Here is a 24718-nt window from a genome sequence, read left to right as displayed (position 1 = left end):
GGTAGAGGGAACTTCAAGTCAACACAGTGAGACGGGAGCATGCCTGATGGGTGTAAGGAGCAGCGAGAAGGGCAGTGTAGCTGGAGTGCAATGTGCAGGACAGAGGGTGGTAAATATATGTATCTAGAGTTCAGGGAAGAGTGGGGTAGAAGATATAAATTTGGGTGTCATGAGCTCATGTATGGTATTAAAAGCCATGAAATAGGATGAGTTTGCCTGGAGAATGAAGATTGATAAAGAGGAGAAGAGGTCTGAGGATGAGCCCCGGGCAGGTGGGGCACAGGAGGCAGTTCCAGCAAAGGAGAGTAAAGTGAGTGGCCAGTGAGGCGGGAGGAAAGACGCAAGCATGCATTGTTTTAGGAGCTGCGTAAAGAAGGTGTTTCAAAGAGGGAAGAGCAATCAATGCTGATAAGTGCTGCTGGGACTGATAATTAGTAACTTAGACAAGATACCCAAAAGAGTGATGGAAATGAAAGCTTGATCACAGTAGCTTCAGGAAAGAAAGGGAGGGGAAGAAATGGAGATAGCAACTATAGTCAACTCCTTTTTAAGGCATTTTGCTGTAAAGGGGAGTAGTATGATTGCCTGGCAACAGTGAGGGCACTCTTTGAGGTTTGTGGTCATGAATTTAAAGTGAAAACAACCACCACAGTTGTATTTTTTTCTCTAGTCTTGTTCAGCTACTTGGTAGAAATTATGGAACAGACAAAAAGTTGGATTTAACAGGTTTGGGGTTTTGTCATGTGAATACTGACAGAGTAAGAAAGGAGCAAGGCAGCGATTATAATAGTGGAAATTAAGATTTAAAGGTAATAATAGATACTAAAAAAGAAAAGAGAAGTGATAGAGTTAGTGGATTGGAGTTCTGGGAGAACTGTTAGAGTGGTAGGATTAGGGGAAGAGATCCGAAGTAGGAAGGGTTGTTCAGATTATGAGATGCTTGAAATTGAGATCTTCAGGCCTAGGGTCTGATCATAGGGGTGTATCCAGGATAAGATCATCATATAGAGGCCAAGTGTTGGATGGATTGTCCACATGGGTATTTAAATTAAGAGTAATGAAAAGGGTAGAGGTGGAAAGATAATAAGCACAGTGCTAAGCTCTTCAGTGACTGAAGGGGAGCTATCAAGAATTGTAACACTGGTAATCTAGATACTTAAATGTTCATATGGTAATGAAATATTTGCAAGGAGATTACTGAGATGTTTTTCAAATTGTCTGATTAGCCAAAACTGATTTTAGGAAATAGAGAAAACTCTTACAGACTCAACAAAATAGAGTATAAAGTAATTTTCCTTACCCTTAATTTTTATACATATTTGCAATGCATCAAGAGCAAGAGAAATAATAGGAATCTTTGTATATTCTCTGGATCTAAATATTCCTCATTTGGAAACATGCCATAGAAATAGACATCTTTCCCTGCCAGGCTGCCCGGTGTTCCATTTTCACTTTCACAGTGAAAGTAATTTCTTATAAAAAGACGGTTTTTCTCTCAACATTTTCTAACACAGGCAAAGGGTGATAGAAATTTCTGGCAAAACTGGGTTGTACTGTGATGAATTTTGTTTCTCAATGAAAAGCAGGAGATTGAGTATAACAGTGAGAGTGTCATCTTCTGAAAATATACTTCATAAGAGATTTCGGAGTGGTTTTGCTCCTTTTTTTTTTTCCCATTAGTAGTTGAATTAGAATGAAAAATGGATTCATAACTTAGAGTGCAGAAATCCAAACAATTAGTTGTAGCTTTGACTCACATTGTGATTTATAAAGTAATGCCCTTTACATAGATCTGTAGCTTGGTTTTTGATTCACTTAAATAAAAGAGGTACCTGTGCATGATGGGAAAAAATATATAAACAGGATGCAGAAATAAGCTTTGTTACTGGTGTGGTGTTTCTGAAGCCTTGCTGGAATTTTTTTTTTAAATCAGTTTTTTGCAACTCACCAGTTACTGTCTTGTGGTGCTTTGTATCTTCTTACCATAGTCATCTGTAAATACAAAGGAAAGCTTTTTAAACAAAAGAAATTGTCCTTTTGCTAGGTGCAAAAGTTTTTTAAATAGTGTAGTTTTTTCTTGTCATTTGGAAGAAAAAAATAGCTCAACTTTTAGAGGCAAACTAAGGTATAGGCTTTAGAAATGACAGGTAATGGTCATAAATAAAGGATGAAATGGAAAAAATATGCACTAATGAAAACAGAGTTAGAAACTTGATATTCCAAATCACAGATGAACATCATTGTCCATGAATACAGGATTTGGACCAGATACTGATTTTGATGAATCTTGTTGATTCCTTCATTAAATAGATAAGTATTTGTGGCCTGTATTAAGTAAAAAGTAAGCTTTTTTAAAAAACATATGGTAGAAGAAGCTACCATATCTTCAAATAGTCATGTGTACAAGAAATTATGGAGATCTTTTTTTCAAAAATGGTTTTGGGTGTTGCCTAACAATTTCCTTTGTGGTTTGTCTTTCAAGTGGTTATAATTTATGAACTAAACTTTTGGAGACTTCCTAAGATTTTAACTTGGTGTTTGTATATGTATCTATAGTGTAAAATTGAACATAAAATTGAACATTATTGCATATAGTTATATTTTTAATCATATGGAAAACCATCATATTGAGAGCATTTATAAATATTGACTAGTCTAACAGCCTTTCTCAACCAGCATTCTAGGATAGAATGCCCTAAGGCATCCATTTGTATGTATTTATTAACTTCTCACCTATGCCTCTAGAAAAGTACTGGCTATGTTTCTATCCTCGGAGGAATTGAGAAATAGTCACTCAAATCATTTTGTATGTTCGGTGGTTCAGATTGGGAACCCTGATTAAGAAAGTCTGGCAGTCGGGCTTAGAAATATTAGAAGGAACGGAGCAAGAGTGATAATGTATTAGTGATCATTAGCCAATAACTTTAGACAAGAGAAAGTGTTTGTGGCTTAAAAATTGGAAAGAAGAGATTGTTCTTTCGTGTAAAATATATGATTGTATTTCTGTAAAACCCATGAGAATCAATGGAAAAACTATGCCAAATACATAATTTAGTAAAGTTACAGATATAAAATGGATGTACGAAATTAATACCCTTTATGTATAAGCAAAATCCATTTGAATGATATAATTAAAGAGAAGACGCCTTTTCATTAGCAACAACAAAGACGATCTAGAGATAAAACGTGTTAGGAAAAATGTTAATACTTCTAAAAAACACAAAAGTAGACTTGAACAGAGCCTTTTTTGTCAACTATGATGTTTTTGAAGATCACCATCATAAACATGTCAGCTCTTATGTTTATTTGTAAATTTAAAACTATTCTAATAAGAATACAAGCAGGTTTTTTTCTGGAGGGGGTCAGTAAAAGTTGATTTTAAAGTTTATAAAGAAAAACAAACAAGCAGGAGGAATAGCCAAGAAGACCCTGGAGAAGAAGACAAAAAATGTAAAGCCTTTATAATTAAAATAGTGAGATGCCTGAAAAAGCAAACAAACTAATGGAGCAGATTAGAGAGTCCAGAAATAGATTTATGTGCAAGTAGAAATTTAGTAAAGATAAAGGCAGCATTTCAAATTAGTGGGGAAAAGATGAACTTTCTAATAACTGGATAACCATTTGGAGAAAGACAAATTTGGAACTGTAGCTCATTCCATATACCCTGATAAATTCCAAATGGATTAGAGCTCTAAAAGTAAAACATGAAACCATGCTAATACTAGGAGATAGCGTGTCTCAATTATGGTACTTGAGAATATTAGAATAATATGGCTCAAATCCTGGAATCAGTAAGAGAAAAGATTGGTTAATTAAGTTACATAAAAAAGAACTTTGGTATGGGGGAAAAAAGCACCATAAGGGAAGTCAGAGGCATAATAAACTGGGATAAATATTTGCCACTTAGGTCATGAAGGGCTAACCTCCCTAATATAGAGAGAACTCCTAACAATAAAAATTAAATTAAAAGACCAACAGCCTGATAGAAAAATGGGCAAAAGTATAAGTTCGTTTAGTTCACAGGAAAAGAAATACAAATGACTTTTAAACATATAAAAGTAGTTCAGCCTTACTCATAAGAAAGAAATGCAAACTAAAACTACATTGAGGCACCACTTCTCACCTGTCAAGTTGATAAATATCCAAAAGTTTGCATAATCTTTTGGCAAGGCTTTAGGTGAAATAGGCACTCTTTATACGTTGCTGATAGAAATGAGAATGGTACTATCTCTATGGAGAGAACTTTGATAACATATAGCATAAATGTGCATTTAACTTTGATTAAATAATCCCACTTCTAGGAAAGTATCCTGAAGAAAACTTGGCAAAAATATAAAAGAATACATTCATAAGGTCATTCTTTGTGGCTTTGTTATAGCCGAAGATTAGAAAGAACACAAATGTTCATCAATAAAGGAGTTCTATGCAAAGGCGGGGGTCGGGGGTGGTGTGTGACGTCAGCAAGATGGCAGAATAGGAAGCCCTAGCCTCACTTTCCTCCATGGAGACAGAGAGTTAACACAACAAACTGACAAAATACCTGTGAGAAATCCAGAAACTAGTTAAAAGGTTCCTGCACACCAGGCTAGTGGGAAGCCAACCACATGGAGGCTTGGTAGGAAATTTGTGACACTCGCCACTCTCTCTCATTAGAGCCACTCCCACCCACTACCCCCACACAGGGTGGAGTATTTGTGAGGAAACCCCTCCTCCCATCTTCTCCCTAGACAGGGAAAGGAACATACCTCATACTGACTTTTAGGGAGGCTGCTCAAGAGACTGGTGTCTTTCTTGCGTGTATCCAAGTGTTGACTGATAGGGGTGCCAGGTTGGGCATCCCTGAGAACAACTGTGCATTAGAATCTGCAGTACCACACACAGACACTAGGTGGAACTCCAGGACCGTGATTTAACAGCTTCTGCAATATCGCAGACAGACAGCAGGGGGAACTCCTGAGTAGAAGCCAGCAAATCTCTTCAAGTAGGAGAGTGCATGCACAAACCGAGAGAGGACACACATACCTAGAAAAGACTTGAAAAAGGTCTCCAGAATCTCTAGCCAGGCTATGTAGAGAAAGCCTCCCTATATGAAACCAGACCACAAAGTCAGAATAGTTGGCTAAGTCTCCAGATGCCAAAAATCCCAACAACCAAAAATAAGATATACAAAGAAACTAGCCATCTATGATATAGTTAAAGGAACAAATTAGACCTCCAGAAACCAAACGCAACAAAAGGAGACATGAATTTCCAGATAAAAATTGAAAATTACCATCATAAAGATGCCCAGTTGATCAAAAGAAAGCACAGACAACTAAATGAAATCAGGAAAATGATGCATGAACAAAGTGAGAAATCAACCAAGAGACAGAAACTATGAAGAAGAGCCAGAAATCCTGGAACTGAAGAAGAACAGTAACTGAATTGGAAATCTTACTGGAGAGACTCAACAGCAGATTTGACCAGGAAGAAGAAAGAATCAGTGAACTCAGACTCGAACACAGCACTTTCAAAATTACCGAGGCAGAGGAGCCCCCCGCCCAAAAAAAAAGAATGAAAAAAAAATGAAGAGAGCCTGAGGCATTTATGGGCAAGCAGAATAATATATGCATTGCTATGAGAGTCCCAGAAAGAGAGAAGGGGGCAGAGAACCTGTTTGAAGAAACAATGGCCAAAACTTTTCCAAATCTGAGAAGAGAAATGGATATGCAAATTCAAGAAACTTAACTCCAACTAGGATAAATCTAAAGAGACCCAGACATCATAAACTGTCAAAAGTCACATATAAAGTGAGAATCTTAAAAACAGCAAGAGAAAAGCAACTTGTCATATACAATGAAAAGCCACGAAGAAAATATCTACAGAATATACACAAAGGTAAATGAGAAGGGAATCAAAACATTTCACTACAAAAGAATCAATGAAACAGAAAGGAAGACAGCAAGAGAGGGAAAAGGTACAAAAAGCTATAAAGCAGACAGAAAACAATGAACAAAATGGCAATAGTAAGTCCTTCCATACCAGTAATTACTTTAAATGTAAATAGATTAAACACACCAATTAAAAGACATAGACTGGCTGAATGGATTAATAAAAACAAGATCTAGCTTTATTCTGCCTACTAGAGATTCACTTTAGTTCTAAGAATTCAGACTAAAAGGGAAAGGGTGAAAAAAGGTATTCCAAGCAAATAGGAACCTAAAGAGATCGGGGTGGCCATACTTATATCAGACAAAATAGACTTAAGACAAAAACTATCACAAGAGACAAAGAAGAACGTTATATAAGGATAAAAGGGTCAATTCACTAGGAAGATATAATATTTATAAATACATACGCTCCTAACATTAGAGCACCCAAATATATGAAGCAAACATTGACAGAAAGGAAGGGAGAAATAGACAGCAACTCAGTAATATTAGGAGACTTCCATTCCCCACTTTCAGTTATGGATAGAGCAACCAACTAGAAGATCAATAAGGAAAGGGAAGACTTGAACAACACTATAGATCAGTTGGGCCTAACAGAGATATACAGACCAATCCACCCAACAACAGCAGAATACACATTCTTCTTAAGTGCACATGAAACATTCTCCCAGGTAGACTACATGTTAGGTCACAAAAGAAGTCCTAACAAATTTTAGAAGATTGAAACTATACAAAATTTCTTCTCTGAACACAATGGAATGAAACTAGAAATCAGTAGGAGAAGGAAAACATGAAAATCCAAATATATATGAAAAATAAATAACACACTCTTGAACAACCAATAGGTCAAAGAAGAAATCACAAGTGAATTTAGAAAATACCTGGAGACACATGAAAACAAAAACACAACATACCAAAACTTATGGGATGCACTGAAAGCAGTACTAAGAAGGAACTTCATAGTGATAAATGCCTACATTTGAAAAAAAATCTCAAATCAAAAACCTAATCCACACACCTCAAGGAACTAAAAAAAAGAAGAAACTAAATTGAAAGCAGAAGAAAAGATATGATAAAGGTTGGAGAAGAGATAAATGAAATAGAGAATAGAAAAACAATAGAAAAAATCAACAAAACCCAGAGTTAGTTTTTTGAAAAGATCAACAAAATTGACAAACCCTTAGCTAGACTAACTAAAATAAAAAGAGAGAAAACTCCAATATCTAAAATTAGAAATGAAAAGGGAGACATTACAACGGACATCACAGAAATAAAAAGAATTGTGAGGGACGACTATGAACAATTATATGCCAGCAAATTGGATAACCTGGAAGAAATGGATATATTTCTAGAAACATCCAATATACTAAGGCTGAATCATGAAGAAATAACAAAAATCTGAACAATCTATAACTAGTGAGGAGATTGAAGCAGTAATCAAAAACCTTTCAACAAAGAAAAAACCCAAGACCTGATGGATTCACTGCTGACTTCTACCAAACATGTAAAGAAGAATTAATACCAATCCTTTTCAAACTCTTCCAAAGAATTGGAGAGGAGAGGAGATATCCAGACTCATTCTGTGAGGCAAGTATTACCCTGATACCAAAACCAGACAAAGACACAACAGGAAAAGAAAGCTGTTGACCAATATCCCTGATGAATATTGACACAAAAATCCTAAACAAAATACTAGGTGAACCGAATTCAACAGTACATTAAAAGGATCATACCTCATGACCAGGTGGAGTTTATACTTGGAATGCAAGGATGGTTCAACATACAAAAATCAATCACTGTTGTAAACCATGAACAAAGTGAAGGAGAAAAAGACTCGATCATCTCAATCAATGCAGGAAGAGCATCTGGCAAAATTCAATACACTTTCATGATAAAAACACTCAACAAACTAAAGAAGGAAACTACCTCAACATAATAAAAGCCATATATGAAAAACCCACAGCTAACACCATATTCAATGGGGAAAGAGTGAAAATTTTTCCTCTAAGATCAAGAACAAGGGAAGGATGCCCAGTTTCACCATTGCTATTCAGCATAGTACTGAAAGTTCTAGCCAGAGCAATCAGACAAGAAAAATAAATGAAAGGCATACAAATTGGAAAAGATGAATTAAAATGATCTCTGTTTGCATATAACATGATCTTATATATAGAAAACCCTAAAGATTCTACACACACACACACACACACACACACACAAAACTGTTAGAACTAATAAAAGAATTCAGCAATGTTGCAGTATACAAAATCAACACTCAAAACTCGGTTGTGTTCCTATGCACTAACAGTGACCAATCCAAAAAGGAAATTTAGAATAAACAATCCCATTTACTAGAGCATCAAAAAGGATAAAATACTTCAGAATAAACTTCACCAAGGAGGTGAAAGACTTGTACACTGAAAACTACAAAACATTGCTAAGGAAATCAAAGAAGATACAAATAAGTGGAAAGGCATGTCATGCTCATGGATTGGAAGGCTTAATATTGTTAAAATGTGTATATAACCCAAAGTGATGTACAGATTCAATGCAGTCCCTATCAAAATCTCAATGGCATTTTTTGCAGAAATGGAAAAAAAATCCTAAAACTTGTATGGAATCTCAAGGGACCACAAATAGCCAAAACAATCTGAAAAAGAAGAACAAAGTTGAAGGCCTCACACTCCCTGATTTCGAAACATACTACAAAGCAACAGTAATTAAGATGGTGTGGTCCTGGCATAAAGATAGATATGTAGACCAATGGAACACAATAGAGGGCCTAGAAACAAACCCTTGCGTATATAGCCAAATGACTTTTGACAAGGCTGCCAAGTCTATAAAATGGGGAAAAGGCAGTCTCTTCAACAAATGCTTTTGGGAAAACTGGATAGCCACATGCAAAAAATAAAGTTGGACCTTTACATTATACCACATACAAAAATTAACTCGAAGTGGATTAAAGGCCTAAAGGTATGATATAACACTATTAAACTCCTAGACGAAAACATAGGGGAAAAGCTTCAGGACGTTGGATTTGGCAATGATTTCTTGGATATGACCCCAAAAGGACAGACAACAAAATCAAAAATCGACAAATAGACAAATAGGATTTACCAAACTTAAAAACTTCAGTGTGTCAAAAGAAACAATCAACAGAGTGAAAAGGCAACCTATAGACTGAGAGCAAATAATTGCAAATCATATATCTGATAAGGGCTTAATATTCAGAATATGTAAGGAAGTTCTACAACTCAGCAACAAAAACCAAATAACCTGATGAAAAAATAGGGGGGCTGGCCCGGTGGCGCAAGCGGTTGAGTGTGCACGGTCCACTGCGGTGGCCCGGGGTTCGCTGGTTCGGATCCCGGGCGTGCACCGATGCACTGCTTGTCAGGCCATGCTGTGGCGGCATCCCATATAAAGTGGAGGAAGATGGGCACGGATGTTAGCCCAGGGCCAGTCTTCCTCAGCAAAAAAAAAAAGAAGGATTGGCAGTTGTTAGCACAGGGCTGATCTCCTCACAAAAAAAAATAGGCAAAGGCACTCCATTGCGGCAGCCCGGGGATCGCCGGTTTGGATCCCGGGTGCGCACCAACACACTGCTTGTCAAGCTGTGCTGTGGTGGCATCCCATATAAAGTGGAGGAAGATGGGCATGGATGTTAGCCCAGGGCCAGTCTTCCTCAGCAAAAAAAAGAGGAGGATTGGCATTGGCAGGTGTTAGCTCAGGGCCGATCTTCCTCACCAAAAAAAAAAAAAATTTTGCAAAGGATTTGAATAGACATTTCTCCAAAGAAGGTATACAACTGGCCAATATGCACATAAAAAGATGCTCAACATCACTAATTATTAGGGAAATTCAAATCAATATGGCAAGATATCACCTCATACCCATCAGGATAGCCACTATCAAAAGAATAGATAATAAATATTGACAAGGATGTGAAGAATTTGGAACCCTTGTGTACTGTTGATGGGAATATAAAATGGTACAGCCACTATGGAAATAATATAGTATGGATGTTCCTCAGAAACATAAAAATAGAGTTACCATATGATCTAGCAATCCCACTTCTGGGAAAGTGGGATTCCAGAAGAACTCAGAGCAGGATCTCAAAGAGATATTTGCATACCCTTGTTCATGGCAGGGTTATTCACAATAACCAAGAGGTGACAGTAACTGAGATGTCCATCAACAGGTGAATGGATAAAGGAAATGTGGTATGTACATAGAAGGGGATATTATGCAGACTTTAAAAAGAAGGAAATCCCGTCCCATGCTACAGCATGGATGAACCTTGAGGACATTATGCCAACCAAAATAAGCCAGTCACAAAAGGACAAATACTATTATGAGTTCACTCATGTGAAATATATAAAATAATCAAAATTATAGAAACAGAAAGTAGAAAGGTGGTTGCCAAGAGCTGGGGGCAAGGGGGAGGAGAAATTAGTGTTTAATGGGTATAGAGTTTCATTGTTGCAATATGAAAAAGTTCTAGAGATATTTTGCTCAACAAGGTTACTTAACACTACTGAACTTAACACTTAAAAATGTTTAAGATAGTAAATTTTATGTTACATGTTTTTTACCATAATAATTAAAAAAAGGGAAGATCTCTGGTAATGTGGTGTGATTTTCAAGAATATTATTCAAACAAAATAATACTTGATATGTAGCCAATGATATATGTGTGTTTAGTGTAAGATAGGTAAAAGGTAGCACTGCTACCTTTTATATAAGAAGGAGAAGAGATATGTATATAATCTGCGTGTTTTCTTGTAATTTCCAAAAGAAACACTGGAACAATAAACCAAAAGCAAATATAATAAGTATAGTTACCTCTAGGGAGAGGGAAGGGCTTAGAAGTGAGACTTTGAATAAATTTTTTTAATATACTTTTGACTTTGGAATCATCGACATTTTTAGCCTTTGGAAAAATAAAAGTAAATTTTAAAAGGTGGAAAGCATATGAAGTTTTTTCAACTCTTATTCACTTGCTGCCAAAAGAAAAAATATTACTCCCTATTGGTTGTTCAATTTTAATGTTCATTTTTAATTTGTGTGTAATTAATTTGAAACTCTCCACCACTAGGTATAGCCTGTACTTAAGTTACTCTATTCTCTTGCTTTTTTTTTTTTTTTAAAGATTTTATTTATTCATTTTTTTTCCCCCCAAAGCCCCAGTAGATAGTTGTATGTCATAGGTTCACATCCTTCTAGTTGCTGTACGTGGGACTCGGCCTCGCATTGGACGGAGAAGTGGTGCCTTGGGGCGTGCCCGGGATCCGAACCCGGGCCGCCAGCATCAGAGCGCACACACTTAACCGCTAAGCCACGGAGCCGGCCCTCTCTTGCTTAATTAATCCTTTGAAAACATTTCTGCTCCTGCCTCAGCCACTAAATATTTTAATGTAGTCAGCATCCAATGTAATGTAGCAGTTAGAAACCTACTTTGAGATATTCAATAAAAAATATATTCTCAGAGTGATATTTTAAAAGTTTAATTTGGGTAAACAAAAAAGGGTCCTTTTTCCTTTGCTTTTTATTTCCTGTGTTAGGTTTGCTTCTCACAAACATGTGACTTCAGAAGTTATCATTGAGGATGGCCTAGAATAAACGGGAACTATGTCTTAAGCTTTGACAGTACCAGTCGGCTCTCAGATGGCAGAAAACTTTCATGTTGTTCTTATTGTTCATCTTTTCCTGAGCTTTTAAATTTCTTTTTGTGGTCCAGCCCTCCTATACACTTTGAAGATCAGCTTCTCCTAAAGTCAGAACTCTCCTGTAGGCAAAGGTGCTTTGGGAGCACTAGCAAAGCCACTTTGATGATTTCGTTGGAAGAAGTATTGCAGAGTGGTTAAGAGCCAAATGTCTGGATTCAAATCCTGGTTTCACCATTTATCTGTTGTGACCTTGGGCAAGACACTTAGCCTGTCTATGCCTCAATTTTTTAATCTTTAAAGTGGGGATCATAGTAGTACCTACCTCATAATTTGTTATGTGTGAATTTAATGTGTTAAGATGTATCAAGTCTAGAACAGACCTGCCACCTGAGAAGCATTGCGTTAAGTGTTAATTGCTTGCTTACCTTCCTTCCCAAGAATGCTGTTGGGAAGCAGACACCATCCACTTAAATGGTGTCTCTCTTAACAATTGTAACATGCTATTTTCTCGTGTTAACTGACCCTCATGCACTCATTATCAAATGGGGAAAGAGAGAGAGAGAAAGGAGGGAAAGAATAAAAGAAATACAGTTCATTGGTGTCTGCCTCCATCCATCTTCTTCCTGGATACCGGCTTTCTTCAGAGGAACGCACTCAGCCATCTGGAGGCGAAGCTCTATTACTGTATTGTGAGGAAATGATGAGGTTTGAACGCTACATAGATTGGATCAGTTACAAGTATACCATTATTTAGCTTAAACTAGATAGACACTGTTTAGTTCAGATTCCTCATAGTCTTGTTGAACGTAGAGATTAATCAGTACTTTGGTCCCATTCCTCTTGGATTTTTCTTGCTGACCTTACAGCCTTTTTGTTCTGAGCTAAACTTGTAATCACTAAGATTATCTGAATGATAATTAATTTGATTTTGATAGTCTTAATAAATATTTCTTGCTGCCTCACTGGTTTTTCTAAATAAGATCCTGTTCCTTCACTTCTATACTTTTTTAAAACGCAAATTTCCTTAAAGAACTTGATCTCCTGCCTTTGTCCATCCTGTCTAGCTGCCGCTTTCAATCTGTTACAGAGGTAGTGGGAAGGTTCCTCCAGGTCTCGTTATCTTTTCAATACAAATGTTACCGTATTTGATATGAATAATATGAGTTTATTCTTGCCCAATCTTCTCTCAAAACTGTGTGTATTTTGTGGAGCTTTTTGCCCTCTTATTTCATTGATTCCATTGTCTATTCCCATTTCCCTACCTTTTGAGGGGATATTAGTGTGAATTCGCATTCATTTTTCTTTATCTGCGCCTTTATTCTTCATGGATACATAATAGATCTTTTAATAATTTTTTTTACTTGTATTACTGTTGTGATTTTAGTTTCTTATTCATGAGGATGAAGAAAAGAGCTTTTATTAAGATAATAAATTACACATCAAGAATTTGGATGGGCCGGCCCCGTGGCTTAGCGGTTAAGTGAGCGCGCTCCGCTGCTGGCGGCCCGGGTTCGGATCCCGGATATGCACCGACACACCGCTTCTCTGGCCATGCTGAGGCCGTGTCCCACATACAGCAACTAGAAGGATGTGCAACTATGACCTACAACTATCTACTGGGGCTTTGGGGGGAAAAATAAATAAATAAATAAAATTATTAAAAAAAAAAAAAAAGAATTTGGAATGCTGATTGCTCCTGCCTGAGGATAATTCTTGCTCACCTATACTTGAATAGAGGATAAAATACTTTTGCTTCTATTTATTAGAAATTCTTTTTTGAGAGTAACTAAATTGAGAGACTCTTTACTGTTTTACTATTTAGCTATTACTTTGAAGGGTTGAAGGTCACATTAAACAAGGACTATTCTATATTCTAATAATCTTCCACTAGTATTTGGAATTTTAAAATAGATTATACATTCAGCAGATGTGTATCAGTCGCTTATATTCCAGGCACTATGCTGGGCACTGGGAATAAAAATAATATGACATGATCTCTGACTCTGGAGGACTTAATCATGATGAAATACTGCAGTGTAGTGCAGAGAGCTTTAGCCTTGGAATTGTCACACCCAACTCTCCCTCTCACCAGTGTATAACAACGAACGAAATTGTCTTAATCTCTCTGAGATGGTTTTCTCTTCTGTAAAATGAGGGAGTTGGCCTAAATGATCTCTTAAGATCTTGCCTACATCTGACATTCTGTGATTCCAGAGTGGAATGTTTTTCTTAAGGTTACTTAAGGTTGTTGTAAGGATCAAATTAGAAAAATTTTATGAAAGCACTTTAAAAACTATTAAGTCTAACAAAGACATTACTAATTATTTACTAATTTGACATTATTTACTAATGCTTTTGGTCCAAAGACCAGATGCATTAGGTGTTAGAACTAAGTTCCAGAAGTTTAAAGAAAGGGGTGACCTTTTCATGACTTTGGCTACAAGTTCTAGGGGTATTTTAGGCTATCTTATTATCACCATTATTGAGTAAAGTAGGGACTATTCTGTAAATATGCACTGATTTAAACCTTAGGTTTCAGAAACTTGGTATAATTATAAGGTAGACCGCAATCCATGTGGTTTTATATTAGGCTTATGAAATTCTGGGTTAATAGGTAATTGTTCATCACTATGGAATAGTTGTATTTCTGCAAATTTGAATGCATGTTTACAGATTGCCATAGGACTACCATGTCTAAACATAGAGTACATTACAATTTTGGGACAATTTTCTTTGGCTTTTTTGTCCACTAAACATTTTCAAGTGTATGACATATACCAGACCTTCAAATTCATGGGTTCTTTTAAAAAGTATAGCTATCTTTCTCTGTTTGTAGATTATGAGAACCCCTGATAATATGCAGGAGGACTTAGCCCATAAGCTAATTCAAAAAATTGAATCAGTAATTATGTTTTAATTATTATTATTAGATGCTTATTCTCAGATCTAAGTAATAGTTTCAGCTCTCTGAAATTTTTTATTGTTAATCATTATAATTATCACTAGTCTGCTCTTCAAAAGTTTTCATAATGTATACCCTTTTCTTTGGTTTGTTTATAATTACTGCTAGATAATTTTATTTACTGTTGACATGGTGAGACTCTTTCACCCAAAGCTGCTTCTGAAGTAAGGTTTGAATATCTTTTCATTTGTAAAGTTACTGGCAATGAAAAGTAATAACTAACTGTTGCTTCTTTAATCTGTTAGCATTTAATCTTTCACATTAATTTTATGTTTATGATTGTATGAGTACAAATTTTATTGACCTTCAGCTTTTGAAGGATAAAACCATTACCCTGTGTTACTGGTAAACTCATATACCTAATGACTCATTCCTTTTCATATATGCTAGGAAAATGGTGTTTCATTGTTAAAGCTAGAATTGAATTAGTCAACCAGAAGTGAACCTCTAATTGTTTCCAAATGCTTACTTTTGGGGTTTGGATGTAGCTCTAAGTCTTAGCTCAGTCAGGAATTTGCTAAGCTTGTCTTTTTCCCCATATCCTTTCATTATGGCAGGATAGATCCATGCTAAAATCTGTTTTATGATTCCCCATTACGATGGTTAATCAGAAAAATATGGACACAAACTCCTGAGCTAAACACAATTTTAAAAGGCAAAAATAGAGTTTCTACAGGTTTCTTTTACATTTTTGTGACCTTTGAAATTATTATAGAAATCAACCTTGGTTCTAAATTGTGTATCACCATGTGATTTAGCAAACACCTTTTCCCCTATCACCATTTCATTACCTAGTTATAGCTCCTACAGCTAAAATTGTTATATTGTTTTAAAATTACTGTTGGAGAAAATTAGTGTAGCACATCCATGTGCTCCAGTGAAATGCTTGCTGCTATTGAATGTAAACGTTTTATTAAAATTCTGCCTAAGTAGACAGTCATTCCAAATTATATAGTATGGCAAAATCAGTAAAAACCTCTATTGACTCTTGCTAAAAAATGCACTCTCTTTATATTATTTCCTTATATCAGTTATGATGTCTTTTATTTAGGTATTTTAAAATAAATGTTTGCTTCTAACATTAATTTTATTAAAATGTTTATCTGCATATGGTTCTTAAATTGAGTGTTAAAATGAGTGAACCCTAAATTCCCTGTTAATTAATAGTGTGTTATCTGTGATCATGGAACTTATTCACCAATTCTAGAATCCTCAAATGAAGGGCCACATGTAAAAGTGAATTTTAGGAGAAAAAGAGAAGTGCTGGTTTTTTGGGTTTTGTTTTTTGTTTTTTACAAAGGCAGTGGCAGGGAGTGGCAGACTTTGGGAGGCAACACACATGGAATATGGAATATACACATAAAAATTTAAACAAAGGTTTGGGTAAGTTTGTAGATAGTTGTTCTGGGTGACTTATTAAGAGACTGTATTAAGGGAACATCCTTAATATTTTAAGGCTGATCGCCTCAAGGATTAGTATAGATTGGACTCAACCATCTCTTACTTACTGTGTTTTAACTCTTTGGGGGAAAAATTAGACTAGACCTAAGTATTCTAAAACAATAAATATTTTAAAAGTTGTTTGCAGAAAGATGTTTCACATCTGTTAAGTAATATCATTGCTCACAGTGTGTGCCTTCTGTTGCAGTAGAGTCCATGTTCTCTTCTATTTGTTTTTTCCCTACTTTTCTTTATTTTTAAAGGTGTACTTAAAAGTAAGTTATCAACATACTAATAAAGAAAACTGTTCACCAAAAGTTCATGGAAAATGAAAATGGTTACCAGAATCTACCATTGTTTTGAATTCATATATGCCTTCTTCCAGATGAAGTGTTTGTTGCCTGATTTCTATTGACCTCTCTATAGGCTTTCTCAAAAATTATGAATTCCTTTGAAGTAAGATATTATGTATTATTTATCTTTTTATCTGCAGTACCTAGCACATGGTTGGCACATGGTAGGCATATAATAGATGTTCGTTGACTTGAACTTTTCAAAATTGAATTTGGAGTCAAAAGACCTGGTCTTATTATTCTAGCTCTCCCATTCACTAGCTGTTGTCCTCAGGCAAGTTACTTTGGTGTTCTAGGCCTCCATTTCCACAACTCTAGAGTAAGGTTCTATCTGGTTCTAGAAAAATCTGATGCCAAGTAAAGCATGTAGTAGTGTTTAATAATTGTTTATTTGTATTAATTGCTTTGTAAAATTTATATGCAAAATTACCTAATTAGTGATGGAGTAAATCAGTTTGCCAAGTATATCTCATCTCATTAGGTAATGCTGTTTCTTTTCTTTTTTTTTTTTTTTTTTTTGGTATATAGAAGGAAGTTATATTTTCTTTCATTTCCAAATATATTCTCTCTCTAGTATTTCCTGTAGTTTGACCATTTCTTTCTTATTGAATGACAAATTAACGATGGAAGAAATTGGGCCGGCCCTATGGTGTAGAGTTAAGTTTGCCCACTCTGCTTCTGTGGCCCAGGGTTCACAGGTTCGGATCCTGGGCGCGGACCTATGTATCGCTCGTCAAGCCATGCTGTGGCGACATCCTATATATAAAATAGAGGAAGACTGGCACAGATGTTAGCTCAGGAACCATCTTCCTCAAGCAAAAAGAAGATTGGCAACAGATGTTAGCTCAAGGCCAATTTTCCTCACAAAAAAAAAAAGATGGAAGAAATTGCCTGGATATTTAATCCAGTCCCTCATATTATAGATGAGAAAACCAGTGCTCTGGAAGGTTATACAATTTGTCCAAAGCTATTTAATGGCAGAATTAGAACGCAAGTATCATGGTTTCCACTTGAGTGCATTTTTCACTTCAGATATCTCCAGGCGTTATTAGCAGTTCCCTGGAATAAAGATTGGAGAAGAAATTATCCAAATAGCTAAATGTAGGAGGCACATGGAAAAAAATTGCTTTTTTCTTTTTATCAAAAAGTTATTCTTGGGGAACCATTTTTATGCTTCATTTTCTGAGAAGGACAATAAGGAAAGTAGGAAAACATAAAAATTGTAAGTTAGGCATATATAAACATCCTGTGACTGATCCTTACTTTTCCCTGAGAAATGAGGATGGAGACAGGAAAGAAAAATGCTGTAATGGCCGAATTGTATCTTGTTAATCTACCATCATGTTTTTCTTTGCTTTTTTTGTAAACCCAGAGTCCTCACTTATTTAATAACATCACAATAGGTAGAAACACGCTACTCTTCAGGTTAGATGAAGGAATAACCAACATTTTTTCACTGTCAAAATCCTTAGCCCCACTTCCAGTTGCTTTCTACCTATTTTTTTCCTCTAATGTTACCATAGGTATCACAGATTTTTTATAGGAGTACAGAGAGGACATTTCAAACACTTTGGAAGACAGTTTGGGAACAGGAAATATACCAGAAAACAGGTGACAACGTGAGATTTTTAAAGAAAGGATAGAAGCAGTTTAGGGACATTCTAGGCAGAGCTTATAGCATGAGTCAAAGCATGAAAGGAAGAAACAGCAGAAAGTTAAGTACAAGTATGTTTATGTTTAGAGAGTTTAAAATGTGGAGCAAGGATGATAGATGAAGCTAGAGGGGACCAGGTCCAAAAATATACCCTGTTAGAGAGCTTGCACTTAATCCTCTAGGCAGTAGGGAGCTTTCAGTGGAGTTTTTTAATGGAGAAAGGATAGGGTCAGGTACTGCTATTAGATAAATTAGTCTAATAACTTTATAAAGAATGGTTGTATTAGTTATCTATGCATGCATAACAAATTACACAAAAACCTAGTAGCTAAAGTATCACACATTATTATCTTATAATTTACCTTGGTTCAGGAACCTGGGCATGGCTGACTGGACTCTCTGGCTCAGGATCTCTGACAAGGTGGCAGTCAAGGTGTCAGCCATGACTACAGTCATTCCAGGGCTCATTGAGGGGAGAATCCCCTTCCAAGCTCACTAAAGTGGGTGTTGACAGTATTGAGTTTCTTTTGGGCTGTTGGACTGAGGGTCTCAGTTCTTCTCCAGAGGCATCCCTCAGTTCCTTGTCCTGGGCCTCTCCATAGGACAGCTCACAGCTGTGGCAGCTATGAGCGAGCAAGTGAGAGAGCAAGGTAGCAGAGTGAACAAGAAGGAAGCCAGTCTTGACATCTCCTCGCTTTTGCCATACTCTGTTTATTAGCAGCGAGTCACTAGGTCCAGCTTACACTCAAGGGAAAGGGATTACACAAGAGCGTGAATACTAGGGAGACACAGGTCATCGGGATCCATATTTGAAGCTGCCTATCACAGTGGACTTGAGGAAATAAGACTGGAGGCAAAGGGGCCACTTAGGAGGCTGTTAAATAATCTAAGTAGATATGGAGATTATTGTAGACATGTGTCATAGAATGAAGGAGAGGGGAGGCAGTCAAGGTATATTTAGGATGTTAAATCATGAGAACTTGGCGATTTACAGCATGGAGGTTTTAATGGAGAAGAAGGAGTTAGGGATAACATCTAATTATCGTTGGCTCTTAAACCACTATCTGACTAAAGAATATTTTCACTTGAATGTGACTTAAACTCCTGTCCACATTGAGCTTTTCATCTTTATTACTGCCATCCCCTCCACTGTTAGGCTTCTTGGCTTGTCCTTGTTGCTTCGCTATTTCTGCACTATATCCATTTAGACACCAGTTATTTCTGTCAATATCTTTAATTTTCCTTTTTGTCTCTGTTCCTATTGTTACCCTCCTTATCCAGGTACTTATCACGGTACACTTAAAGTATGGGAACAGTCTTCCTAATTTCTTCCCTGTGGCATTTTCCTTTCTTTAATCTAGATTCCCAAACATCTAATATCTATATATCTATCATGCATTTAACCCACAAGTATTTATTGTGGGCCTGCTTTGTGACGAGCATTTTAGTAGGCTTCCTTGGGAATATAATATTGAACAAGACAAGTATTGTCTTGTTCCTTTGGGTCTTTATTAATATCTTCTCTTTCCTTTCCATCTGTCAGAAATACCACTAATCCTTTAAGGTAACTACCTTCAACTTCTACTCTTATGAGACCTTCCTTGAAACATATGTACTTTTATCTCTATCTCCTACAGCTATAATCAGGAGGCGTTTTACTTAGGAAATTTTGAGATTCTACAAGTTTAAAAGAGAGCACTGGCTTAAGCTATTAAGTGTAATGAAGCTACATCTGACCTCCCTCAGTCTACTTCAAGCAGTAGAGTAATGCCTTCCCACCCTGACTCACTGGAATCACCTAGAAAGCTTTTTAAAAATGTAAATACCTCGACCTTCCCTCAAAGATTCTGATGTAGTATGTCAGAAATGACAACAAACAAGACTCTAAGGTGAATTTGATGTGTAGTGAGTTTAAAAAACTATTGCATTTGGGGCCGGCTCCGTGGCTTAGCGGTTACGTGCGCACTCTCCACTACTGGCCGCCCGGGTTCGGATCCTGGGTGCACACCGACGCACCGCTTCTCCGGCCATGCTGAGGCCGTGTCCCACATACAGCAACTAGAGGGATGTGCAACTATGACATACAACTATCTACTGGGGCTTTGGGGACAAAAAGGAGGAGGATTGGCAATAGATGTTAGCTCAGAGCCGGTCTTGCTCAGCAAAAAGAGGAGGATTAGTATGGATGTTAGCTCAGGGCTGATCTTCCTAACAATAACAACAAAAAAAACTATTGCATTAAAGTCACCCTCACCATTACAGTATTAATTATTTTGTGTACATTTGATCATCTAAATAGCCTAAAGAAGTAATTTCCAAATACAGATTGAGGTCTAGCTACATCAATACATACAGACTTTTGGGCCCTATCATTAGAGATGCTGATTCACTAGAGCTATGGCTATATCCAGGCTGCTATATTTTTTAAATAACGAAATAAAACTGATATATAATCAAGTTTGAAAAATATTGGACAAATGGACTAATATACTACATTAATTTTTTTTGTATTTTCGTTAAAGTACTAGTCAGAAAAATGCATGTAAATATTTGGTAAATGTTAAGGACAAGTTGGCCATGACAGGCTTTATAGATTACCTTGGAAGATTCTGGCCATTTGAAGTCATATCTTAAATAACAGTTGAATGACTGCTGTGTTTAGATTTTTAGATGCTCCAATACATTTCAGTAGGATAAGTTTAGTGTTTCATACATTGATACATTTTATCTAGCTCTTTTACTTTAGGTAATAACTTATTGATCACATGAAGAATTTGGAACAAAGACTGTATTCTTTTTCCTCATATTCTGATAAATCTTATATTCTACTATAGGGAGGTATATTATTACTTTCTTACAGGATGAGATTGTCAGAATGTGGCTTTAATAAATTTGTTGTCTGCCTTTTCTTTAGTGTTATTCCTCTTTTAAGAGAGTCTGTCGGAGTATTAATGCAGAGAACTCCTCCCCTCTTGGAAAATACTCTGCCTCAGTGCTATCAGAGGGTAAGTTTCAAAGCTTCCAAACCATTGGATTTTATGTTGTCTCCAAGGCGTTAGGATTTTTAACTTTGACAAATATGGATAGCATATGTGTATAATTTAGTATTTCTTCCAAGACTGAATGCTGACCATGAATGCCATTTATACAAACCAGAATAAAATCATTGGAAAATATTGAACTTCACTAAAGCAAGTGTGGTAAGAATTGTCCTCGTCTAGAAATTGAGCAATTCTTCTAAGATATAGATATGAATAGCAAATGATGTAAACATTTATTCAACACATATTTTTTGAGCTCCTGCTTTGTGCCAGATATTCTTCAAAGGTGCTAGGTATGTAATGGTAAACAAGATAGACAGTGTCTTTGTTCTCAAAGCGCTTACAGTCTAGTGGGGAAACACAAGCACTAAACGATAAATCAATAAATAAGAAAACATCAGTGAAATTACTATAATAGAAATTAAACAAAGTGATGTAGTAGACATGGATGGCTACATTAGATTCACTGAGGAAGTCATATTCAAGGAAATTGAAACTTTGGTGACAAAAAGGAGCCCGCCATATGAAAATCCTGGAGAAGAGTGTTCCAGGCAAAGGAACGCTATTTATGCTAATGTAAAAGTTCTGTGGCTGGAACTAGTTCTTTGAAAATATTAATGAGCTAGAGTGAGTGTTTCTTAATGGGGCATATTTTGAACAGGAGAATTCTTCACTGTGCAATTGTCAGAAACTACAGGACCTTTGCATCCCCATGCCCGAAAGAACTAAATGACAACATAGACCCTTTCCTGAATCATGTGACAACAAAAAAGGGAGGAATTCTGTCAGTTTCTAAATCTCTGGGTTATTGATTTCTGTCCTTCATTTCCTTCCTTCTTATTTCTTTGACATTACTTTGTTGTTCTTTTTCTAGTTTCTTAGCTCATTTGTATTTATACTTGTTCTCTGATCATGAATTTGAAAATGTAAATTTCCCTCCAGGCACTCTCAGCTGTGTCCTACAAATTTTAATATGTGTTCATTCATATTTCCCAAACACCTGTGATGGTACCTGGCACATAATGAGTATTCAATAGGTTTTGTTAATTAATTCAAATATCCCTCATCCCGCTTTCTATAGGGTAGAATCTATGTTTACTGATATGTTACAGAATAATTTAAGTGGGAGGGAGCCCTTATACTTGATTAGGATGTTAATATTTGCCCTTTATATTTTAGGTGCAGCAGTTGCAAGGAGTTTACAGTTTACAAGAACAGCACTTCTGGACCTTATGTTCTGACGTTTATGTTGGGACCTTGAAATTAGTAGTAGCACCTGATGCTGATGCCAGGTGGATTTTAAGCCAAACACATAATATTTTTACTCAGGTATGACTTTTTTACTGACTTCTTAAGGATCTTAGAATTTATTGTATCAATTAGTTTAAAAAATATTTACTATTTAACATATTAAATATGTATATTTATGTGTGTCTATATGTGTGTGTGTGTGTGTATATGTATATATATATACATACACTATGAGGTAAGCATAAAAGTACTTTTTTTCAACCACAAAGTCAAATTTGAGAATCCTTATTTTAGTTAATAGTCTTAAGAAAGATAGTCCTATTTACTCATCATCGTACTGATTTGAATTCCTTTAAGAAAAAATAGCTTCTCCTTTACTATACACTCTTTATAAGACACATTAGATGCTGTTTGAAGCCAAGAATTCTAAAACAGCATTTGGAATGAGAATAATGCCTTTTCAGTGGTTTTAGCTAAAAACAGTCTATGTTAATGTGCAACTACGTCAACTCATGATGGCATAAGCATTAACTGAAAAAATTTGGTTGTAGGCATGCACTGACTAATTCCTATGTTAATGTTTTTTGTGTGATAGCAAAGCCATAGTTATTTCTGTGTGATTTTATAGCTTAATATGCTGTTGAGTTTCTCTTAATACTGTATTTGGAATCAGGAATTAGTCAGTGCATGCCTACAACCAAATTTTTTCAGTTAATGCTTATGCCATCATGAGTTGACGTAGTTGTGTGACTGATAATCAAAGTAAGAGCAATTACTATGTCATTCTGTATAAATTGTGAGAGTAAGAACATCATGTCAAGAACATCTGAGGAGAGCGAGAGAACACATTCTTTTTTTGGTGTAGTTTGCTGAAAATATTTGATGAAAAATCTAGATGTCGACACTGCTGCCAAAATTATCTAACACATAGATCTAATAAGGAAACCGGTTCCATGCCTTAAAAATCTGTGCTTAAAAAGTGACATGTGCCTCCTGGTGTGATGCAGTGGGAAGTACACAACATGACCTTTGTGGTACTCTTGCCAGAAATGGTTAACATGAATCTAATCATTAGCAAACAGCCAGACAAGCTTAGCTTGTGGAAACTTCTGTAAGACTGTTAGCCTGGATTCTTAAAAAGTGTCAATATCATGAAAGGAAAAAAAAACCCAAAGCGGTGCAGGATTATTCCAGATTAGAAGAGACTTCATAATTAAATGCAATATGTGATTCTTGATTAAATCTTGAATTGGGAAAAAACATCCACAAAGGAAATTATTCGGTATTCAGGAAATTTGTATGTGGACGGCATAACAGTTATATAATTGTGTAAATGTTAAATTTCTTGGGTGTGATAATAGTACTGTGGTCATAGAAGAATGTTCTTATCCTTGGGAGATAACGTGCTGAAGGATTTAGTGGCCAAGTATCAGGATATCTAATTATTTTTCAAATGTTTCAGCAAAAGTAAAAAGATTACAAATAAATATACATGTAGAGAAATAAAGCAAATGGGGCAAAATGTTAGCAATTGGTGAATATAGGCGATGGGTAAATAGGTATTTATTGTACTATTCTTTTGACTGTAAAATTTTTCAAAGTAAAAAGTTAAAAAATAAAAACTTTGGTGGCTTCTTATTGCCACCAGGATAAAACCAAACTTTCTAGCATGGCGCAATTAATGTTTCAAGCCTCTCTCCTGCTGTTCATTGCCATGTACTTTATACTCCAACCCCACTAGACTATTTACTTTTCTGCATAGGACAAAAATCCTACTCTAAGGTAAGGTCCAATTCAATTGTTACTTTCACTCTGAAGCCTTAAAGATCCCTCAAAGCAGCATTACTTTATCCTGTAATAAACGTATCACACTATAAGTATTTTTCTGCAAATTTCCACCAAGTGTCGTGATTTTGCATTCCCAATGCTTAGGAGAATATACATGTGTAATAAAGTTTTTGACTAAACAAATTCTTAAAACTGTATTTGACCAAAACCATCTTTACATATGCTAAGTATGGAAAAATATTGTTGAGTTCCCATTGGTCTTTTTAGCCATAAGCACAAAAGGATGGTAATGCTATATATATAGAGAGAGAGAGACTGACAGATAGACAGACATCACATCTTCAGACATGGACAATAGAACATAATATGCAGTTTTGTTAAATTCAAGACCTTAGCATAAATTAAACAATGTCTCCTCTCTAACAAAGAGAAATGTATAGTTATGTTCCTTTGGGAAGAATTAATGAAATAATCTTTTATGTAGGTGACAGCAAGACTTACCCTACTACAAAACAGTGTGCTGGAACCACTTATTTACTCCAGAATTTTAAGAACTAGGTCTTTTTTTGTTTTTATTTATTTATTTATTTATTTATTTTTATTTTTTGTGAGATCAGCCCTGTGCTAACA

The 24718-nt window shown here is 35.9% G+C and overlaps 1 protein-coding gene and 1 long non-coding RNA gene across 3 annotated transcripts in view; one reads left to right on the top strand and one right to left on the bottom strand.

The window, feature by feature from the left end:
- Nucleotides 1-24718, bottom strand: part of LOC147918039 (uncharacterized) — a 42459-nt gene that overhangs the window by 2024 nt on the left and 15717 nt on the right. Inside the window, exon 2 of the long non-coding RNA XR_015555829.1 lies at nt 1949-1992. This is a non-coding gene — a long non-coding RNA (uncharacterized LOC147918039). The remainder of the gene's footprint in view (nt 1-1948; nt 1993-24718) is intronic.
- SLC30A7 (solute carrier family 30 member 7) overlaps nt 1-24718 on the top strand; it is a 78812-nt gene that overhangs the window by 39327 nt on the left and 14767 nt on the right. The window contains exons 9-10 of one of the 2 annotated variants that reach the window (XM_004420770.3): nt 20923-21013; nt 22229-22378. In XM_004420770.3, coding sequence (XP_004420827.1) covers nt 20923-21013; nt 22229-22378 — 241 coding nt within the window. Of the gene's footprint in view, nt 1-12983; nt 13099-20922; nt 21014-22228; nt 22379-24718 lie in introns of those variants that run through there. The other variant, XM_087446552.1, reaches the window with a different exon arrangement.

This window comes from Ceratotherium simum, chromosome 2, assembly GCF_057802395.1.
Source record: "Ceratotherium simum simum isolate JZ-2026a chromosome 2, ASM5780239v1, whole genome shotgun sequence".
Lineage (NCBI taxonomy): Eukaryota > Metazoa > Chordata > Mammalia > Perissodactyla > Rhinocerotidae > Ceratotherium > Ceratotherium simum.
This window is presented reverse-complemented; position numbering and strand designations above follow the sequence as displayed.